The sequence below is a fragment of the Tarenaya hassleriana genome, unplaced genomic scaffold (genome assembly GCF_000463585.1).
Source record: "Tarenaya hassleriana unplaced genomic scaffold, ASM46358v1 Cleome24, whole genome shotgun sequence".
Taxonomy (NCBI): domain Eukaryota; kingdom Viridiplantae; phylum Streptophyta; class Magnoliopsida; order Brassicales; family Cleomaceae; genus Tarenaya; species Tarenaya hassleriana.
This window is the reverse complement of record NW_010965696.1, coordinates 898,011-913,264: the sequence shown is the minus strand read 5'-3', so window position 1 is coordinate 913,264 and position 15,254 is coordinate 898,011. Positions and strand designations below refer to the sequence as shown.

The window sequence follows — 15,254 nt, the reverse complement described above, 5'->3', positions numbered from 1 at the left end:
AAAGAGTTCTTTAGGCAAGCCAGGTAGAATGATCGTCTCCTTCAAGCAGACAGACACAAGTGTTCATAAACATGTTCGCGGAATGACTAGTTAATGTTTTGAGAGTTACAGGAGCCGCTTGTCTTACCAACAGTTCAGCGCCTTTCTGGCGAACATCAAGGAACTAAACAACCAGAAGCAAACCCGAGAGGTAAAACCGCGGCCCCCTCGTATGTTTTAAGATTCGTATTCCGAGTGGTATGGTGATCTTCTTCTTCGTCTTCTTCGTCAACACCCCAACTGCCCTGCACCAGGAAACGTTGAAGAATGCGGAAGAGATATTTGGGACGGAAAACAAAGATCTTTACTTGTCCTTTCAGGGACTTCTCAGTCACAGACAGAAGAACGAACACTGATGCCTGAAGGTAAAAAAAAAAATCCCTTGTTTACATGACATGGTCATGCTCATGATCATGATGCATGATCATCCCCGAATGCTGATCATGATGCATGGCATCTCTTTGATGAACAAATGTCTTGAATTCGTCTTTAGATTCACTTCCCCCAAGCAACAACATCCACCACCTGCAGTGGCCCTTGTTTGGACCAAACACAGCTTGCGAGAATAAGATCACTTCCGAGAGTTTTCTTTTCGATTCTGGAAAAAAAAAATTTGTTTCATGTTCTCTTTTTCTCTCAGATTTTGCGTGGAAACCATTTATAATAATAACAATAATAATAATGATTTCTACATGATCATCAGTAGGACGATAAATTTCGTAATGGTAAATTTAATTTTATTACGATAGTATTTAATGATTTTGTTGAAATTTTATAAAATTTATAAAAAAAATAAATAAAATAATGGGGTCTGTGACAAGATTGTTCTCTAAAGAACTAGGTCCGCTCATATGTGGAGGTTCTCTTATTTTATGGGTTCTGGTTCAATAATTCTGTCCAAAAAAGACAAGAAAAAGTCAACCAACGTGTACATAAAAAAATTGAACTAATCAATATACGTATTATGTGTAAATAATTACCTGTATCATATGTGTAGCGATCTGTGGTTAAGTTAAAATCAGGAAAAAATCGCCGTCACGTAAGAGAGGGTCAGGATATAGATGTGAATTGATCAAACAGACGAGACTATATATTATTAATTTATCGTATTTTAATGTTATAAAAAGGTATATATATACGTGTGCATATTATCAAATGCAATTCCAACTTGGCGAGTTTATATGGTTTTGTCAAAGCACGTGCCTTTGCAAATATGATATTTCTCAATCACGCCTATGATGTATACGTATATTAATTATTCATTTAAACTTATCAAATTATATATTGTTTTTGTGCGATTATTTAGTTATGTCGTAAAACAATAATTAAAATTTACGTATTGTACGTAATATGGATATGGAGAGATCATCGTCTGATTTGACGACAATAATGTGTTTTTTTTTTCTTCCTCCAAATAAAATGTAACCATTTAGAAAGTCAAAGTCAAACCTAATTCCATAATTACTTAATTTTCTCATTTTATTCAGATATATTTTCGACACAAACTGAGTGTAAAGCGACGACATCCATGAGTATGTGTGTATATATGGATTCAGAATTTTCGATAAAATTAAATACACACTATCTAAACGCGATATTGTACGGGATTATACTTCATGTTTCAGTGATATAAGATATCTTTTATCCATCGAATATAAAATTCTGAAGAAAAAAAATATAAACTCTATTTTCTTTGAAACTTATAAACGATTCGTATATACCAAATATATTTGGATACCTGGTTACCATCCAACCGTCCATTGTAAACACTTAGATTATTCTTTATAGGTGCATAGATTGTTCAATATGTAATAACTAAATAAACAAAATTGATATTTGTATTTGAATGAGAATGTGCTGCATATATATATATATATATTATAATGTTTTATCGATTGTCATTATTTGTGCAAATAAAAACGTTATTCTAATGGATGGTCCATTTTTTTCAAGGATTTGGTAGATTTGATATCATTAAGGTAATTACTTTTATTATGGTGTGGTAGGGAAGGGGGGAAATGGACTATGTGTCTGTAAAATTTGTTAAGTGAGAAAGGGGCAAAAGGGTTATATTCTGTTTTGTTTGTAAATCTCCCTATGTACTATATATGGTCAACATGCTTCTAGATCAAATTTCTTTTTTTTTTCTTTTGGTTTATATCTCTATATACCTAGGTTAAAATTTCAAACGATTCATACAAATCTCACCTTTATGCCCTTAAATAGAATATATACATATCCGCATAATGTATATATATATATATATATATATATTCGGCTTCACTTTTACTGTTTTGGTTGGATTTATTTCTTAATTTAAGAACAAAATCCTTATATTTCTTCAAATTGTTACAGACTAATAATATGTTAGGTTGGTTTTTAGCGTGAAGAATCCGAGTTTTCCTCAATTGCGTGACTTTAGATTTAATAACAAAGAAACATTTTTTGTATGGATTTTGTGTAAGAATTAACAATGGCTTTGGGTACAACCGTACAATTTACATTGTTATATCTATAACTAATCCTTTCTACAATTACCTGTTTTTTTTTCTGTTTTAATTTTCTAATTTTCATTTGACGTTATATCAAAAATAATTTTCATCTACTATTTTGACTACAGCCTATACTCTTTTCTACATGTGATGATATCATCAAAATTACAATCTGGTCACATTGGTAATAAAGTTAAATTTATAATAATTCTATCAAATGATTAATGTGATATATAATGTGTAAGTGCGATGAATTAGTGTGATTACCATGTGAGCAGACTATAATTCTGATGACATGATAAAAATGTATAAGTTAAAGTCAAAATAGCACAACGGTATTTTTTATATTGGCCCTTTTCATTTCGTGGCATTGGAAGCATATGGGATAATTAAACAAGAGACGGACACGATGCATCTACAAATTAAAGTCGTTCGATGCAAAAATAGCTAAAGTCATTTGTGTGTATATGGAGAAAACAACATGCATTTCACTATATCAACGATTGTACGTATATATATATATATATAATATAAATATTCTAGAGTATTACGATTAATTCTACGGATCATTGTTACGTTGCGTAGGTCCTCACATTCAATGGTTCGCCATGACCAGGAAAAATATGCATGCAAACGACGACGATGATTTGGAGCAGGAAATGTTGATCAATGGTGAGTAGAGAGCCACACACAGACACAAACCGTCATTATTACCAAACAAGAAAGGTCAAATCCACAGACGAAAAGTCAGAGTCTTCTCCCTTGGCATTGTCCCATATCGACCATGTCTGGCCCGGAAGACTTTACCGGGTCGGGTCCATTGAGGATCATCAAGTCAACACCCTTGACCTTGACCAAGTTAGTTTCTTTAAATTCATAAACTCTTTTGTCCTTATAAAATCTTAAACAAGATTCTCTGTCCTTGCGTCTCTCTCCCCCTCTCTTTGTTTGGAAACCTAACCAAACAGGACCAAAACTGAAACCGGACAAGCAAAATCTTAGGGAGTTTGTAAAAAGACCGGACGACGAAGACGATGCTCATCGGAGACAGCATCGTAAATCACAATAACAGACGAGAAGATGACGGCGGGGATATTTTCCCCCTTCCTGGGTTTCGGTTTCATCCAACGGACGAGGAGCTCGTAGGGTTTTATCTTTCGAGAAAGGTGCAGAAGAAATCGATCAAGATGGATATCATCCAGCACGTCGATATCTATAAATTCGACCCCTGGGATATTCCAAGTTCGTACTATATATGCTTCCCTCCCTCTCTCTCTCTCTCTCTCTCTCTCTCTCAAGTTATTTATATTCGCTCGTCGATGTATATATCAACCCTAGTACTGCATATAGATGTACACATACATGTTAACACACGCCTTCGTGAAAGCATGAAATGATCAATTCAAAGATACACATGTATATATATATATATACAAGTAACCATCAATCTTCGCGTATGTGAAAAAAGGATGGAGCAATACGGAGAAGGAGGGTTACTTCTTCTGCAAGAGAGGAAGAAAGTACAGAAACAGCATAAGGCCAAACCGGGTAACGGGATCAGGGTTCTGGAAAGCCACGGGCATCGACAAACCGGTTTACTCGGACTGCAACAAATCCGCTACCGACCAGAGTAATTCGGTCGTCATCGGTCTAAAGAAGACGCTGGTTTACTACCTCGGAAGCGCAGGAAAAGGCACCAAGACCGAGTGGATGATGCACGAGTTTCGCCTCCCCAACACCACCTACGATAACCCTAATTCCACTTCTCCATCTCAAGAAGCGGTACGCGACATATTATTACACTCTTTAAGTTATTGATCAGCAGAATTCCACCCTAGTTTATATAAACTACGCAAATTTATATTGGTTACCTCAATTAGTTTCCTTATGATAATCTGACGTGTTCATGTGATTCATATATATGAATATACAGGAAGTGTGGACACTGTGCCGGATATTCAAGCGACATGTGTCTTGTAAGAAATACACTCCGGATTGGAGAGAATCAGCATCCGCCAAACACTTCAGGCCGCATAATAAAAAACCACACACAAGCTCCGATTCTCTCCGTCAAGAAACTTACATCAACTTTGGCGACATAGACGATACGAATCTTCCAATTCTTCCTTACACCGACGGCAAGAAGAACATTCTCGACGAAAACAAGACGTACGAATATAGGAACATGTTTCATCATTCTAACCAGCTAAGCTCGATGCCTCCTCACGACATGCAGATTGGGCCGACACCGTTACCCGTAGGGCCAGTTCACGAGTTCTGGAACGTTCTAGAAGACAACGACCATGTTCTCTCGTACGGGAACTGGGACGAGCTTAGATCAATGGTTGAATTTGCTATTGGCCCATCTTCTGTCTAGACATTTTAATGCATTATCGTTTCTACGTACGTAAGCATGCTTACGTTCTTGCCTAGGCATTGCTTGCATGCATGCATGCATATAGGGTTTGATTTGGCGGGTTTCGTTTTGTTTTTTTTTTCCCTTCCTTCGTCTGACGCTTCATCATATGTTTATTGCAGCAGTTATGTGTAGATGAACTGATGTGCGATAGAGATAGATAATGATCAACCACTATATATGTGTGTGTATATATTGTATGAAAATGAAATACTCATGTTGGTCGATGTTAATTTTCTCCTACTCATTGAACTCTTGTCACATATAATATGATTCGGTCGAATAATTTTCTCGTATGGCTTTTGGTGAATACAAAATATCCAAAAAAAATATGTGCTAAAAATATAATAAGACGTGATTAAAAAAACATAAAGAAAAATTTTCAAAAGCTTCCGAATTGAAGGGCAGATTAGATTGAAGGCCTGAAGTTGGGCCTCGGCCCATTTAAATTCAAGAAGGCCCATTTCCAGCCCATTAAACGAGGAGCAAAAACCCTAGATCGGAGAATAAGCATATACCCTGGCACCTTGTTCACGTGTATATATTTAGCTTTATTGCAACTAAATCTTTTCCTCCTACGGTGCGCCTCCTTATCCTACTCTCCCTCGCTCTGGTCCCTTGGATCTCTCCAGGTTCGTCCGAATTTCTTGATACTGTCTTTATGGCATTCGATGCTTCTTACGTGTTCTGTTTGTATTTTTGGATTCTGAAGCTAGATTATCTTTGATGTTTTCTTCTTCTGTTGATTATGTTTGGTTGTAGATCTTTGTTTTGTGGATTAGCCGTTATTGATTCGTGTGTTTGGTTTTGAGATGGGGAGATGGTGATGGAGTTGACTTTCTGATGTTGAGTTTGGTTTTGAATCAATCAATGTTCCTTGCATGTTCTGTGGCTTCTAGTTTTGGCTCCAGACTTCGGAAGTTTAAGGTCGTTGAGAAGTCAGTTTCTCTCTGAAAATTTTGTGATTGATCTTGCTGTAGGATGTTGGAGTTTTCTCATATATTTGAGTTCATGTCGTAGACGTCTATCTTTGAATATTAGTTCCCTACAAGACTATGGATTACTGGTCGGAAATGTTTCTGTTGTTTCACTGGAAGCTATGTTTTTGCCGATCTTGTTTTGGTCGTCTTGTCTGAAACTCCTCTCGATGATTTTCCATGGTTGTTTTGTTTTGTTCCACATATGAGGGTTTTCATTTTTTTTTCTGTAATGAATGGTGATGCTAGTGAAAGATAGTTAACGGAGTCCTGATTCAATTCTCTAAATAGTTTGTACTTGTGGTTGCAGGAAATTTTGGAGGTGAAACACAAAGTCTAAGTCAAAATGGTAATCCATCTCTTTAACAGTTTCTCATATTTACCATTTACATCCTTGTCTTGTACAACTTCATCCATCGTATATATTTTTTACCATTCTTGCAGGTGAAGTTCACTGCAGATGAGCTCCGTAGAATCATGGACTATAAACACAACATCCGTAATATGTCTGTCATTGCCCATGTCGACCATGGTATGTTCTGTTTTTTGGTATCATATTTGATATCCGTAAGCATGGAACTGACGGTAAATCAAATTTATCCGTAATTGGCAGGGAAATCTACTCTCACCGACTCTCTTGTGGCTGCTGCTGGTATCATTGCTCAAGAAGTTGCTGGTGATGTGCGTATGACTGATACCCGGGCTGATGAGGCGGAACGGGGTATCACAATCAAGTCGACTGGTATCTCACTCTACTACGAGATGGATGATGCTTCTCTGAAGAGTTACACGGGAGCGAGAGATGGGAACGAGTACCTGATCAACCTTATCGACTCTCCTGGGCATGTTGACTTTTCATCCGAGGTCACAGCTGCATTGCGTATCACTGATGGTGCTCTTGTGGTGGTCGACTGTATCGAGGGTGTCTGTGTTCAGACCGAGACTGTCCTCCGACAAGCTCTTGGTGAAAGGATTAGGCCTGTCCTGACCGTTAACAAGATGGACAGGTGTTTCTTGGAGCTCCAGGTTGAAGGTGAGGAGGCTTACCAGACTTTCCAGAGGGTGATTGAGAATGCTAATGTCATCATGGCTACCTATGAGGATCCTCTCCTCGGTGATGTTCAGGTTTATCCTGAAAAGGGGACAGTTGCATTCTCTGCCGGTCTGCACGGGTGGGCATTCACTCTGACCAACTTTGCGAAGATGTATGCCTCCAAATTCGGGGTTGACGAAAACAAAATGATGGAGAGGCTTTGGGGCGAGAATTTCTTTGACCCTGCCACCAAGAAGTGGACCACCAAGAACACTGGGTCCCCGACCTGCAAGCGTGGATTTGTTCAGTTCTGTTATGAACCCATCAAGCAAATCATCTCCACTTGCATGAATGATCAGAAGGACAAGCTCTGGCCCATGTTGCAGAAACTCGGTGTCACGATGAAATCTGATGAGAAAGAGCTGATGGCTAAGCATTTGATGAAGCGTGTTATGCAGACGTGGCTCCCAGCAAGTAATGCCCTCCTAGAAATGATGATCTTTCACCTTCCCTCCCCTGCCACGGCCCAAAAGTACCGTGTTGAGAACTTGTACGAGGGTCCGCTCGATGATCAGTATGCTACTTCTATCAGAAACTGTGATCCCGAGGGCCCTCTCATGCTATACGTGTCTAAGATGATTCCCGCATCTGACAAGGGTAGGTTCTTTGCCTTTGGTCGTGTCTTTTCCGGTAAGGTGTCTACTGGTATGAAGGTCAGGATCATGGGTCCTAACTATGTCCCTGGTGAGAAGAAGGATCTGTATGTAAAGAGTGTCCAGAGGACAGTTATTTGGATGGGAAAGAGGCAAGAAACCGTTGAGGATGTTCCTTGTGGTAACACGGTCGCTATGGTTGGACTTGATCAGTTCATAACCAAGAATGCTACTTTGACGAACGAGAAGGAAGTGGATGCCCACCCGATCCGTGCCATGAAGTTCTCTGTTTCCCCTGTTGTCCGTGTCGCGGTTCAGTGCAAGGTTGCATCCGACCTTCCCAAGCTCGTCGAAGGCCTAAAGCGGCTCGCCAAGTCGGATCCTATGGTTGTCTGCTCAATGGAAGAATCTGGAGAACACATTGTTGCTGGTGCTGGAGAACTCCACCTCGAGATCTGTCTTAAGGATCTTCAGGATGATTTCATGGGCGGGGCCGAGATCATCAAGTCAGACCCTGTCGTCTCGTTCCGTGAGACTGTCCTCGACAGATCATGCCGTACTGTTATGAGCAAGTCCCCGAACAAGCACAACCGTCTCTACATGGAAGCCAGACCCATGGAGGAAGGTCTTGCCGAAGCCATCGACGACGGCCGGATCGGTCCAAGGGATGATCCCAAGGTCAGGTCCAAGATCTTGTCGGAGGAATTTGGCTGGGACAAGGATCTCGCCAAGAAAATCTGGGCATTCGGACCAGAAACCACTGGTCCCAACATGGTGGTTGACATGTGCAAGGGAGTGCAGTACCTGAACGAGATCAAGGACTCGGTTGTGGCTGGATTCCAGTGGGCGTCAAAGGAAGGCCCGATGGCAGAAGAAAACATGAGGGGGATCTGCTTCGAGGTATGTGACGTCGTCCTCCATGCAGACGCCATCCACAGAGGAGGCGGTCAGGTTATCCCGACGGCAAGACGGGTCATATATGCGTCACAGCTGACGGCCAAGCCGAGGCTGCTCGAGCCGGTCTACCTTGTCGAGATTCAAGCGCCAGAGCAGGCGCTCGGAGGAATATACAGTGTGCTGAACCAGAAGAGAGGGCACGTGTTTGAAGAGATGCAGAGGCCGGGAACACCGCTTTACAACATAAAGGCGTACCTGCCGGTGGTAGAGTCGTTTGGGTTTTCGAGTCAGCTGAGGGCGGCTACGTCCGGACAGGCCTTCCCGCAATGTGTGTTCGACCACTGGGACATGATGGCGTCCGATCCGTTGGAGGCGGGGTCTCAGGCTTCGGCTCTGGTCGCTGACATCAGGAAGAGGAAGGGATTGAAGGAGCAGATGACTCCTCTCTCCGAGTTCGAGGACAAGCTGTAAGCAAAACAACTGCTTCCCTCTCTCTCCTGTTTTGTCTTATTTGTAGTTTCCTTTCTGGTTTCGATGTGTCCGTCGAACGGTTTAGGTTTTTTATTTGGTATGTCCCACCATTGTGTTGTTGGTAACTTATTTTATGGACAAGGGGCGTTTTCCTCGTCTCTTTGTCCTCTGAGTTTGCGCTTTGAGAAACAGCTTTAATTATTCATGTGCTCTTTTTTTTTTTAAATGAATTTTTTCCCGACATTCGTCCACGTCGGATTTTAAGAAATGGAATGACTAACGCTGTGTATGTATTCGTATCACACATGTATATGTATCCATAATTTGCGGCATTGGATTGAAATATCTTGGGCCGCTTATTCATAACCCCAAGAGATGTATCCAATAGAATGAACCTGATGGGCCTAAAACAAAAGCCCATTTAAAAGTGAGGCAGGTCCATGAAGTAACTAATTTTGAACGGCACGTCAAACGCCGTCGTTTCGCCGTAGCACGCATTGGCTGACGTCGTTGGAAGTTTCCGCTGACGCGACATCACCTAGACGTTCAACCAAAAACTTCAACGAGAAGGAAACTAGGTACGTGTGCTTCTTTGATTTTTCTTTTCCATAATTCTACGCGTGAATGTAATGGACTTTGTATATATATATATACATGGCACTGCGTATCATATGAATATCGATAAAATTTCCTTCTTTATTATCTCTGGAAAAACCGATATTCAATCATCAGAAATCAAAATCTTGAAATTAAGGAAACAAAGAGAAGAGGTTTATCAATGGCGCAGTATTACCAGCAGCAAGCTATGACAGGTAATTGTTTGAACTCCACTTCCATATCTATTCTTAATAATGTTATAGTCTTCTTTCAATTTAAGAAGCACGCTTTCTTCTTCTTCGGAATTAAATTCCAATCCTTTGTAAAGAACCCAACGTAACGCGAAACGCAGGAACGTACCCGCCACCGCTGTCGGCACCGTATGAAGCGGCGGCACAACGGCCGTACGTGACGGCGCCGCCGCAGATGGGATATCCGGTGAAAGATCAGCCGATGGGTTACCCTGAAACCGCGCCGCCGCCTTATCACCAGACTCAAAACAAAGGCCTCGGCGGGTGTTTGCAGGGATGGTGCGTATATATATATATACTCTCGATTCTTTCATGTTTATTTATATCGAGTAATTACATCTTTCGTGTAATATTGATGTTTTTTTTTTGGCAGTTTGGCAGCTCTCTGCTGTTGCTGGGTTTTGGATTGCATCTTCTAGTTGATTCTTCCGCCTTCCGTACACTTTCATCTTTTTTTGTTTTGTTTTGAGATTTCTGTGTCGTTGGTGTGTGTATATTCTTTGATGGTTTATGTTGTTATTACATTTTGTATTTAGAAAATAAAATTACTCTATTTGTTTGAAAAAAAAATTATATAACCAATCATATATACGCATGGGAAGAAGAGCAGAGGCGCGTGGGGATGGGCAAATAATATTTGAATCTATTACCCAAAAATATAATATTTAAATGTAAAAATCCAAAAAAAAAGTTATCCAACTTTGAGATGAATTGACATATTAATATTGACCGGTACAAAGAACACACATGTGAATACAAAAAGATATACAAAGGGCACGTTCAAGATTTGCAGCAGACATATCGGGCGAGTCCCTTTGGCGGCTGGTGAGATTGACCATCGTCATCCCCTTCTATCTGGACACAGCTTGATTTCTTATTGTCGGCCTTCTCCTCGTCCTTTGGAACAGTTATCACCGACACTCCGTCCCTCATCGAAGCCTTGATCTCGTCCACTTTCGAGTTATCGGGACGGACCCAACGTCCTCTCCCTGATGACCCATCTATTGTCCTCTCTCTCATCTTCTTCTCCTTTCCCCTCCGTTGTGACTTGCACGACCTTGCCTTGGTGGACTTCGAGTTTCACTTGCTCTTTGGTCAAGCCTGGCAGGTCGATCTCGAAGACGTGGGCGTGTGGGGTTTCTTTCCAGTTCATCTGGCCTTCGTAGAGTCTGTTCCAGTGAAGCAGAGACATATCGGTTTCAGAACCTTAAGGCGGTCGCAGGGCCAAGTCTTTGAGATGCTCGCTGAAGTGGTTTTCCTTCCTCGGACAACTGACGATGTTCTTGTCTGGTTTTGCTCTGCTGAAAATGAGTATTTATAACGCCAGAGGAGAACTCAAGTTCCTGAAATTTCTAGTTAATAATAACAATAATAATAATAATAATAGGGTTTGAAGAAAGAAATCTCTGGGACAAACTGGATTTGTGTAGCGATTAAACTTTGGTCAAAAGTGTTTGATGTGTTCCACTAGAGAGATTTGTAGAAACATCCATAGATGTGGACTTGATGTTAAGTTGCTGATAACTTCAAAAGCATCTCCCCCCAATATACATGCATACGTATATACACACACATATACATATATACATATATATGTTTCGTTTGACATGAACTCATACAAGTTTACACGTAGGCCCATTTGATAGAATCCATATAGCCGTGCCAATATGTGATTACTGAATGCATGTTTTATATTTTTTCATCTCTTCCCCGTTTCGTTGTGTATGTTATGATATTATATATACATACACGCGTTTATATCCCATCTTCACACATATAAACACTCATGTATATCCATCTCTCTCTCTATATATATATATATATATGTGTGAACTTCAAGATCCGAAGCCATTGGATTTGGGGCCATCGATAGTGGTCCTCATTAGAATGGATAAACGAAAAATAAAAGAGGAAAAAAGATTCCCATAGTTGACATGTGGGCCCAAAATAACCTTTCCAGCAGTAGAAATGGGCCTGCTCTCTCAAAGGCCCACTATTATCCATCAATCCAATAATTAAGGGTGGCCAATGCCAATTGACATTAATAATAATAAAAAGCGCCTTGAATTTCTGAGGACGATGACCCACACCTTTTAATTAATTAATTAATCAGACAACTCATCCTCCGTTTTTAAATTACATCCATCATAAAATAATAGTTTTTTTTTTTTAAATATAGCTCTACCGGCAAAGCCTTTCACCGTCAATTGACATTGATAAAACTGCGAATATCCATTGTTTTTTTTTTCATAAATGCAAACGTATCGGTATTCATTTTCATGTGCATCTGATTTTTTTGTTTCAAGTTTTAAAAAGAGGCTTGATTACACGTATATATAAAAACCCGAAAAAAAATTGTTAATGACTTGTAGTTTTTTAATTTAGTTGTTGGTGATATTCGATGTTATTGGTTCCAAAGTATAGGCTATATGTAAATCCTCTCACTCATGGTTTTGCAATCGGTGTAAACACTTATAGGTATGTATTTCATTTGTTCACTAACAATTAATGCCCATTAAAAAAAAAACTAAGGAAGAGATATGCATGAATATAAAATATTTTATATATGTGTAAAAAAAAAGGGGCTAGCTTAAGAGCAAGTAGAAGGAGCAAAAGCGAGAGTTTTGGCGAAAACATCAAACTCCCAGAGATAATTCTGCTGCATGATGTTGCCGATGACGTTGGTGGCAGGAGCCGAGCCAGCCGACACGAACCCCAGGCACTTAACCGAGGGGGCGGCGTCTATGACGTAGCTCTTACGGTGGGGCTCGAACCGAGCCCCGTCCGCGAAATGGAACGTGACCCGCGGCACCATCCTCTCCTCGTCGAACCCGTCCGAGCTGAAGCAGTACTCCATCGGCACCCCCTCCAGTTTCACCATCTTGAACCTCGAGACGTAACCCTGAAGGCCCGAGACGAGCGGCCTGAAAGCGGGCTCGGCCAAGAAGGTGAGGCTGGTCCCGGAATCCAGGATGGTTCCACCGCCTCGGGTGGCGTCCCATACGTGAGGGGGGATGTCGAGAAAGTGGTCATCGATCGAGATTCCGACGAGGTTGACGGCGTAGAAGGGAGAGATGAGATCAAGCTCGAGCCGGGTGTGACGTGTGTGGGCCGAGTGGTTGGAACCAGAGCCGAAGACGAGGTAGTTGGAGACGTTCCGGTGGCTGAGATGGTCGACGAGGCAGTACGAGAACTTGGGCCCGTAGATTTGGTAAGCTACGGAGGCGAAGGAGAAACGGCTGAAGGCTAAACCAAGAACGCCGTCGGCTCTGCGGAAGCTGAGGCCGCTGAAGGAGTGGCTGCAGCCCACTAATACTCCCTTGACTCTGCCCCTCCGGCCGTTGGTCAGCCCCACCGTCACCGTCTCCTCCCCGAATATTCCCTCTGCTTCTGACCCGTCTACGTATCTGCCCCATCATCATCATCATCATCATCATCCCCCCCCGGGTTCATTAATTTACTAATATTAATACCATATCTAAAGTGACAAATGTATGCATGCAACATGTCTCTAGATTATAACAAGAGATTGTTTTCACGCTTTATGCAATTCTGTACATATGTTGTCACGGTAAACAATAAACATGCTCGATATTGAATTTTATATGGAATCCTATGATTGACATGTAAATAATATAATCATGTCTGTAAAATGTCTTACTTTTATTTTTTTTTGTTTTCGAATATTTGCTTTCTAGCGCTAATTATATATATATAAATTAATATATCAACTAGAGTACGTTTATACCTTCATAGGGACGTAAAAAATGTTATAATTGTGAATCGAATAATTGAAATTATTATTTTTTTTAAATGGGGGGTTTTTGACCCTTGAATATAGACAATAATAAGTACAAAGAGAGTCATGTGAAGCACACCTACTCACAATAAAAGACATTTATGTCTTTATGCTGAATTGTAGGTGAAGGGAAAAAAAAAGGTTTCTTTAATTTCCCAGCTAAGATTTCTCTGCTCTTTCATATATCTCTCAAGTCAAATAAAATAAAAATAATCCTTTTCTGGATAATATTACGCTTTTGAACCGAATGGAACTTAGTCTATACTTGATTTTATCAAAGCTTGTTTTTAACGCGAGCACCAAAAATATTGGTTAGTGCGAAAAATGATGTTAAATATTTTATTAAAAAAAATTGATGAAGAATGTACGTGTGTATATATATATATATATATATATATATATATGGTGTTGGTTTTGTGTATAAATAATTTTGGACCGGTAGGAATATAATTGGGGGGCGGGGGGACACGAGTGATAAGCATGCCTCGAACGAGACAATGATATGGTGACAAAGAGATGCCCCCTCCCCCTTCTGTATCTAATGACGACATGTCAATGCATCAATCTTCTCAATTATAACCATCAAAGTTTCAGAATTCGCATTACATTTGGTTTATAATTAAAAAAAAAAGTGCTTACTAACTTGAATTATGTCTCCTAAATGAACATCTGACGTTCAAATAAACCCCTTTCATATAATTAATAACTATTTTTGGTATTAATCTTTTTGTGCTTAATTAATCACATGCACGAGTTTCATTCCATAGCTTTCTAATTACACCAAACTCTGAAACACACCGCCGTTAACTACGCAACGATTTTTTTTTAACTAATGTGTGACTAAGTCAACTCCTCATATGCTTAAAAAACACATCAAAGCAAAACACTTTTGATAGACATTAATGGGGCGCGTTGGTAACACCCAACACATTTTTCTAATGTTATGAAATATCCCTATATATATATATATATATATATATATGTATGCAGTCCAAAGATACGATATTTGGCTTATATTTAGAGCAAACAAATATTTCATCACGATCATAAAGCTAGAATGAAAAGTATGTATTATATAGCATCGCATATTCATATAATTAGAGAGTGATTAATTAAGCGGGAACTATATATATATAAATTTGTTTATGATGATGATGATGATGATGATGTGTGAAAAGAGAAAATACCTGTAATGGTAGGCGCAAGGAGAGGAGGGGGAAGGGCATGTGGAGAGAGAGAAGAGGTTCATGAGATCAATCTTACATGTCTGAGACTCGCAGGCCACCGTACGGAACGACGACGACTGGTCGGCCCGGAACACCCGCCGCCGCTTTCTCCGACGTTCCGTGCAGTTTCTCCGGCATCCGTAGCGGCAATTCACCCACGTGAGCTCGCTGCCGGTGTCCACGACCACCGTGAACTTCTGCGACGGCGTCCCGACCCGCAGCTCCGTCAAGTACTGACCCGTCCCGAAATCCCTCCCCGACCCCAACGGCATCTCGACGGCGCCGTCGGAAGAGAGACGGCGCTTGCGGGAGATGAGGGAGTGACGGTTGACGTCGTCGCTGAGAATGTCGCCGATGAAGCTCACCGATCGCCGGCGATATAGTGGGAGGGGGGCCGCCGGCT

At 40.6% G+C, this 15,254-nt stretch overlaps 5 protein-coding genes across 5 annotated transcripts in view; 4 read left to right on the top strand and 1 right to left on the bottom strand.

The window, feature by feature from the left end:
- Nucleotides 1–738, top strand: part of LOC104816069 (uncharacterized protein At4g15545) — a 7,843-nt gene extending 7,105 nt beyond the window's left edge. Inside the window, exons 7-10 of the mRNA XM_010544739.2 lie at nt 5–23; nt 112–190; nt 294–404; nt 533–738. Of these exons, the coding sequence (XP_010543041.1) occupies nt 5–23; nt 112–190; nt 294–395 (200 nt within the window). The 3' untranslated portion in view covers nt 396–404; nt 533–738. The remainder of the gene's footprint in view (nt 1–4; nt 24–111; nt 191–293; nt 405–532) is intronic.
- Nucleotides 739–3,458: 2,720 nt separating this feature from the next.
- LOC104815720 (transcription factor JUNGBRUNNEN 1-like) lies at nt 3,459–5,194 on the top strand. The gene is made up of 3 exons (XM_010544254.1): nt 3,459–3,773; nt 4,000–4,313; nt 4,465–5,194. The coding sequence occupies exons 1-3, from the start codon at nt 3,566–3,568 to the stop codon at nt 4,906–4,908; spliced, it is 966 nt and encodes a 321-aa protein (XP_010542556.1). The 5' UTR covers nt 3,459–3,565; the 3' UTR covers nt 4,909–5,194.
- A 312-nt stretch (nt 5,195–5,506) lies between these two features.
- LOC104815718 (elongation factor 2) lies at nt 5,507–9,219 on the top strand. Its single transcript, XM_010544253.1, has 4 exons — nt 5,507–5,579; nt 6,235–6,273; nt 6,369–6,456; nt 6,538–9,219. Exons 2-4 carry the CDS (start codon nt 6,271–6,273, stop codon nt 8,976–8,978), a joined length of 2,532 nt encoding a protein of 843 aa, XP_010542555.1. The 5' UTR covers nt 5,507–5,579; nt 6,235–6,270; the 3' UTR covers nt 8,979–9,219.
- Nucleotides 9,220–9,650: 431 nt separating this feature from the next.
- LOC104815717 (cysteine-rich and transmembrane domain-containing protein B) lies at nt 9,651–10,415 on the top strand. Its single transcript, XM_010544252.2, has 3 exons — nt 9,651–9,790; nt 9,928–10,105; nt 10,200–10,415. Exons 1-3 carry the CDS (start codon nt 9,757–9,759, stop codon nt 10,243–10,245), a joined length of 258 nt encoding a protein of 85 aa, XP_010542554.1. The 5' UTR covers nt 9,651–9,756; the 3' UTR covers nt 10,246–10,415.
- A 1,872-nt stretch (nt 10,416–12,287) lies between these two features.
- The window catches only part of LOC104816068 (aspartic proteinase nepenthesin-1), a 3,283-nt gene continuing 316 nt past the window's right edge, over nt 12,288–15,254 (bottom strand). The window contains exons 2-3 of the mRNA XM_019202776.1: nt 14,813–15,230; nt 12,288–13,233 (exon numbers count right to left, since the gene is read on the bottom strand). Coding sequence (XP_019058321.1) covers nt 12,417–13,233; nt 14,813–15,230 — 1,235 coding nt within the window. The 3' untranslated portion in view covers nt 12,288–12,416. The remainder of the gene's footprint in view (nt 13,234–14,812; nt 15,231–15,254) is intronic.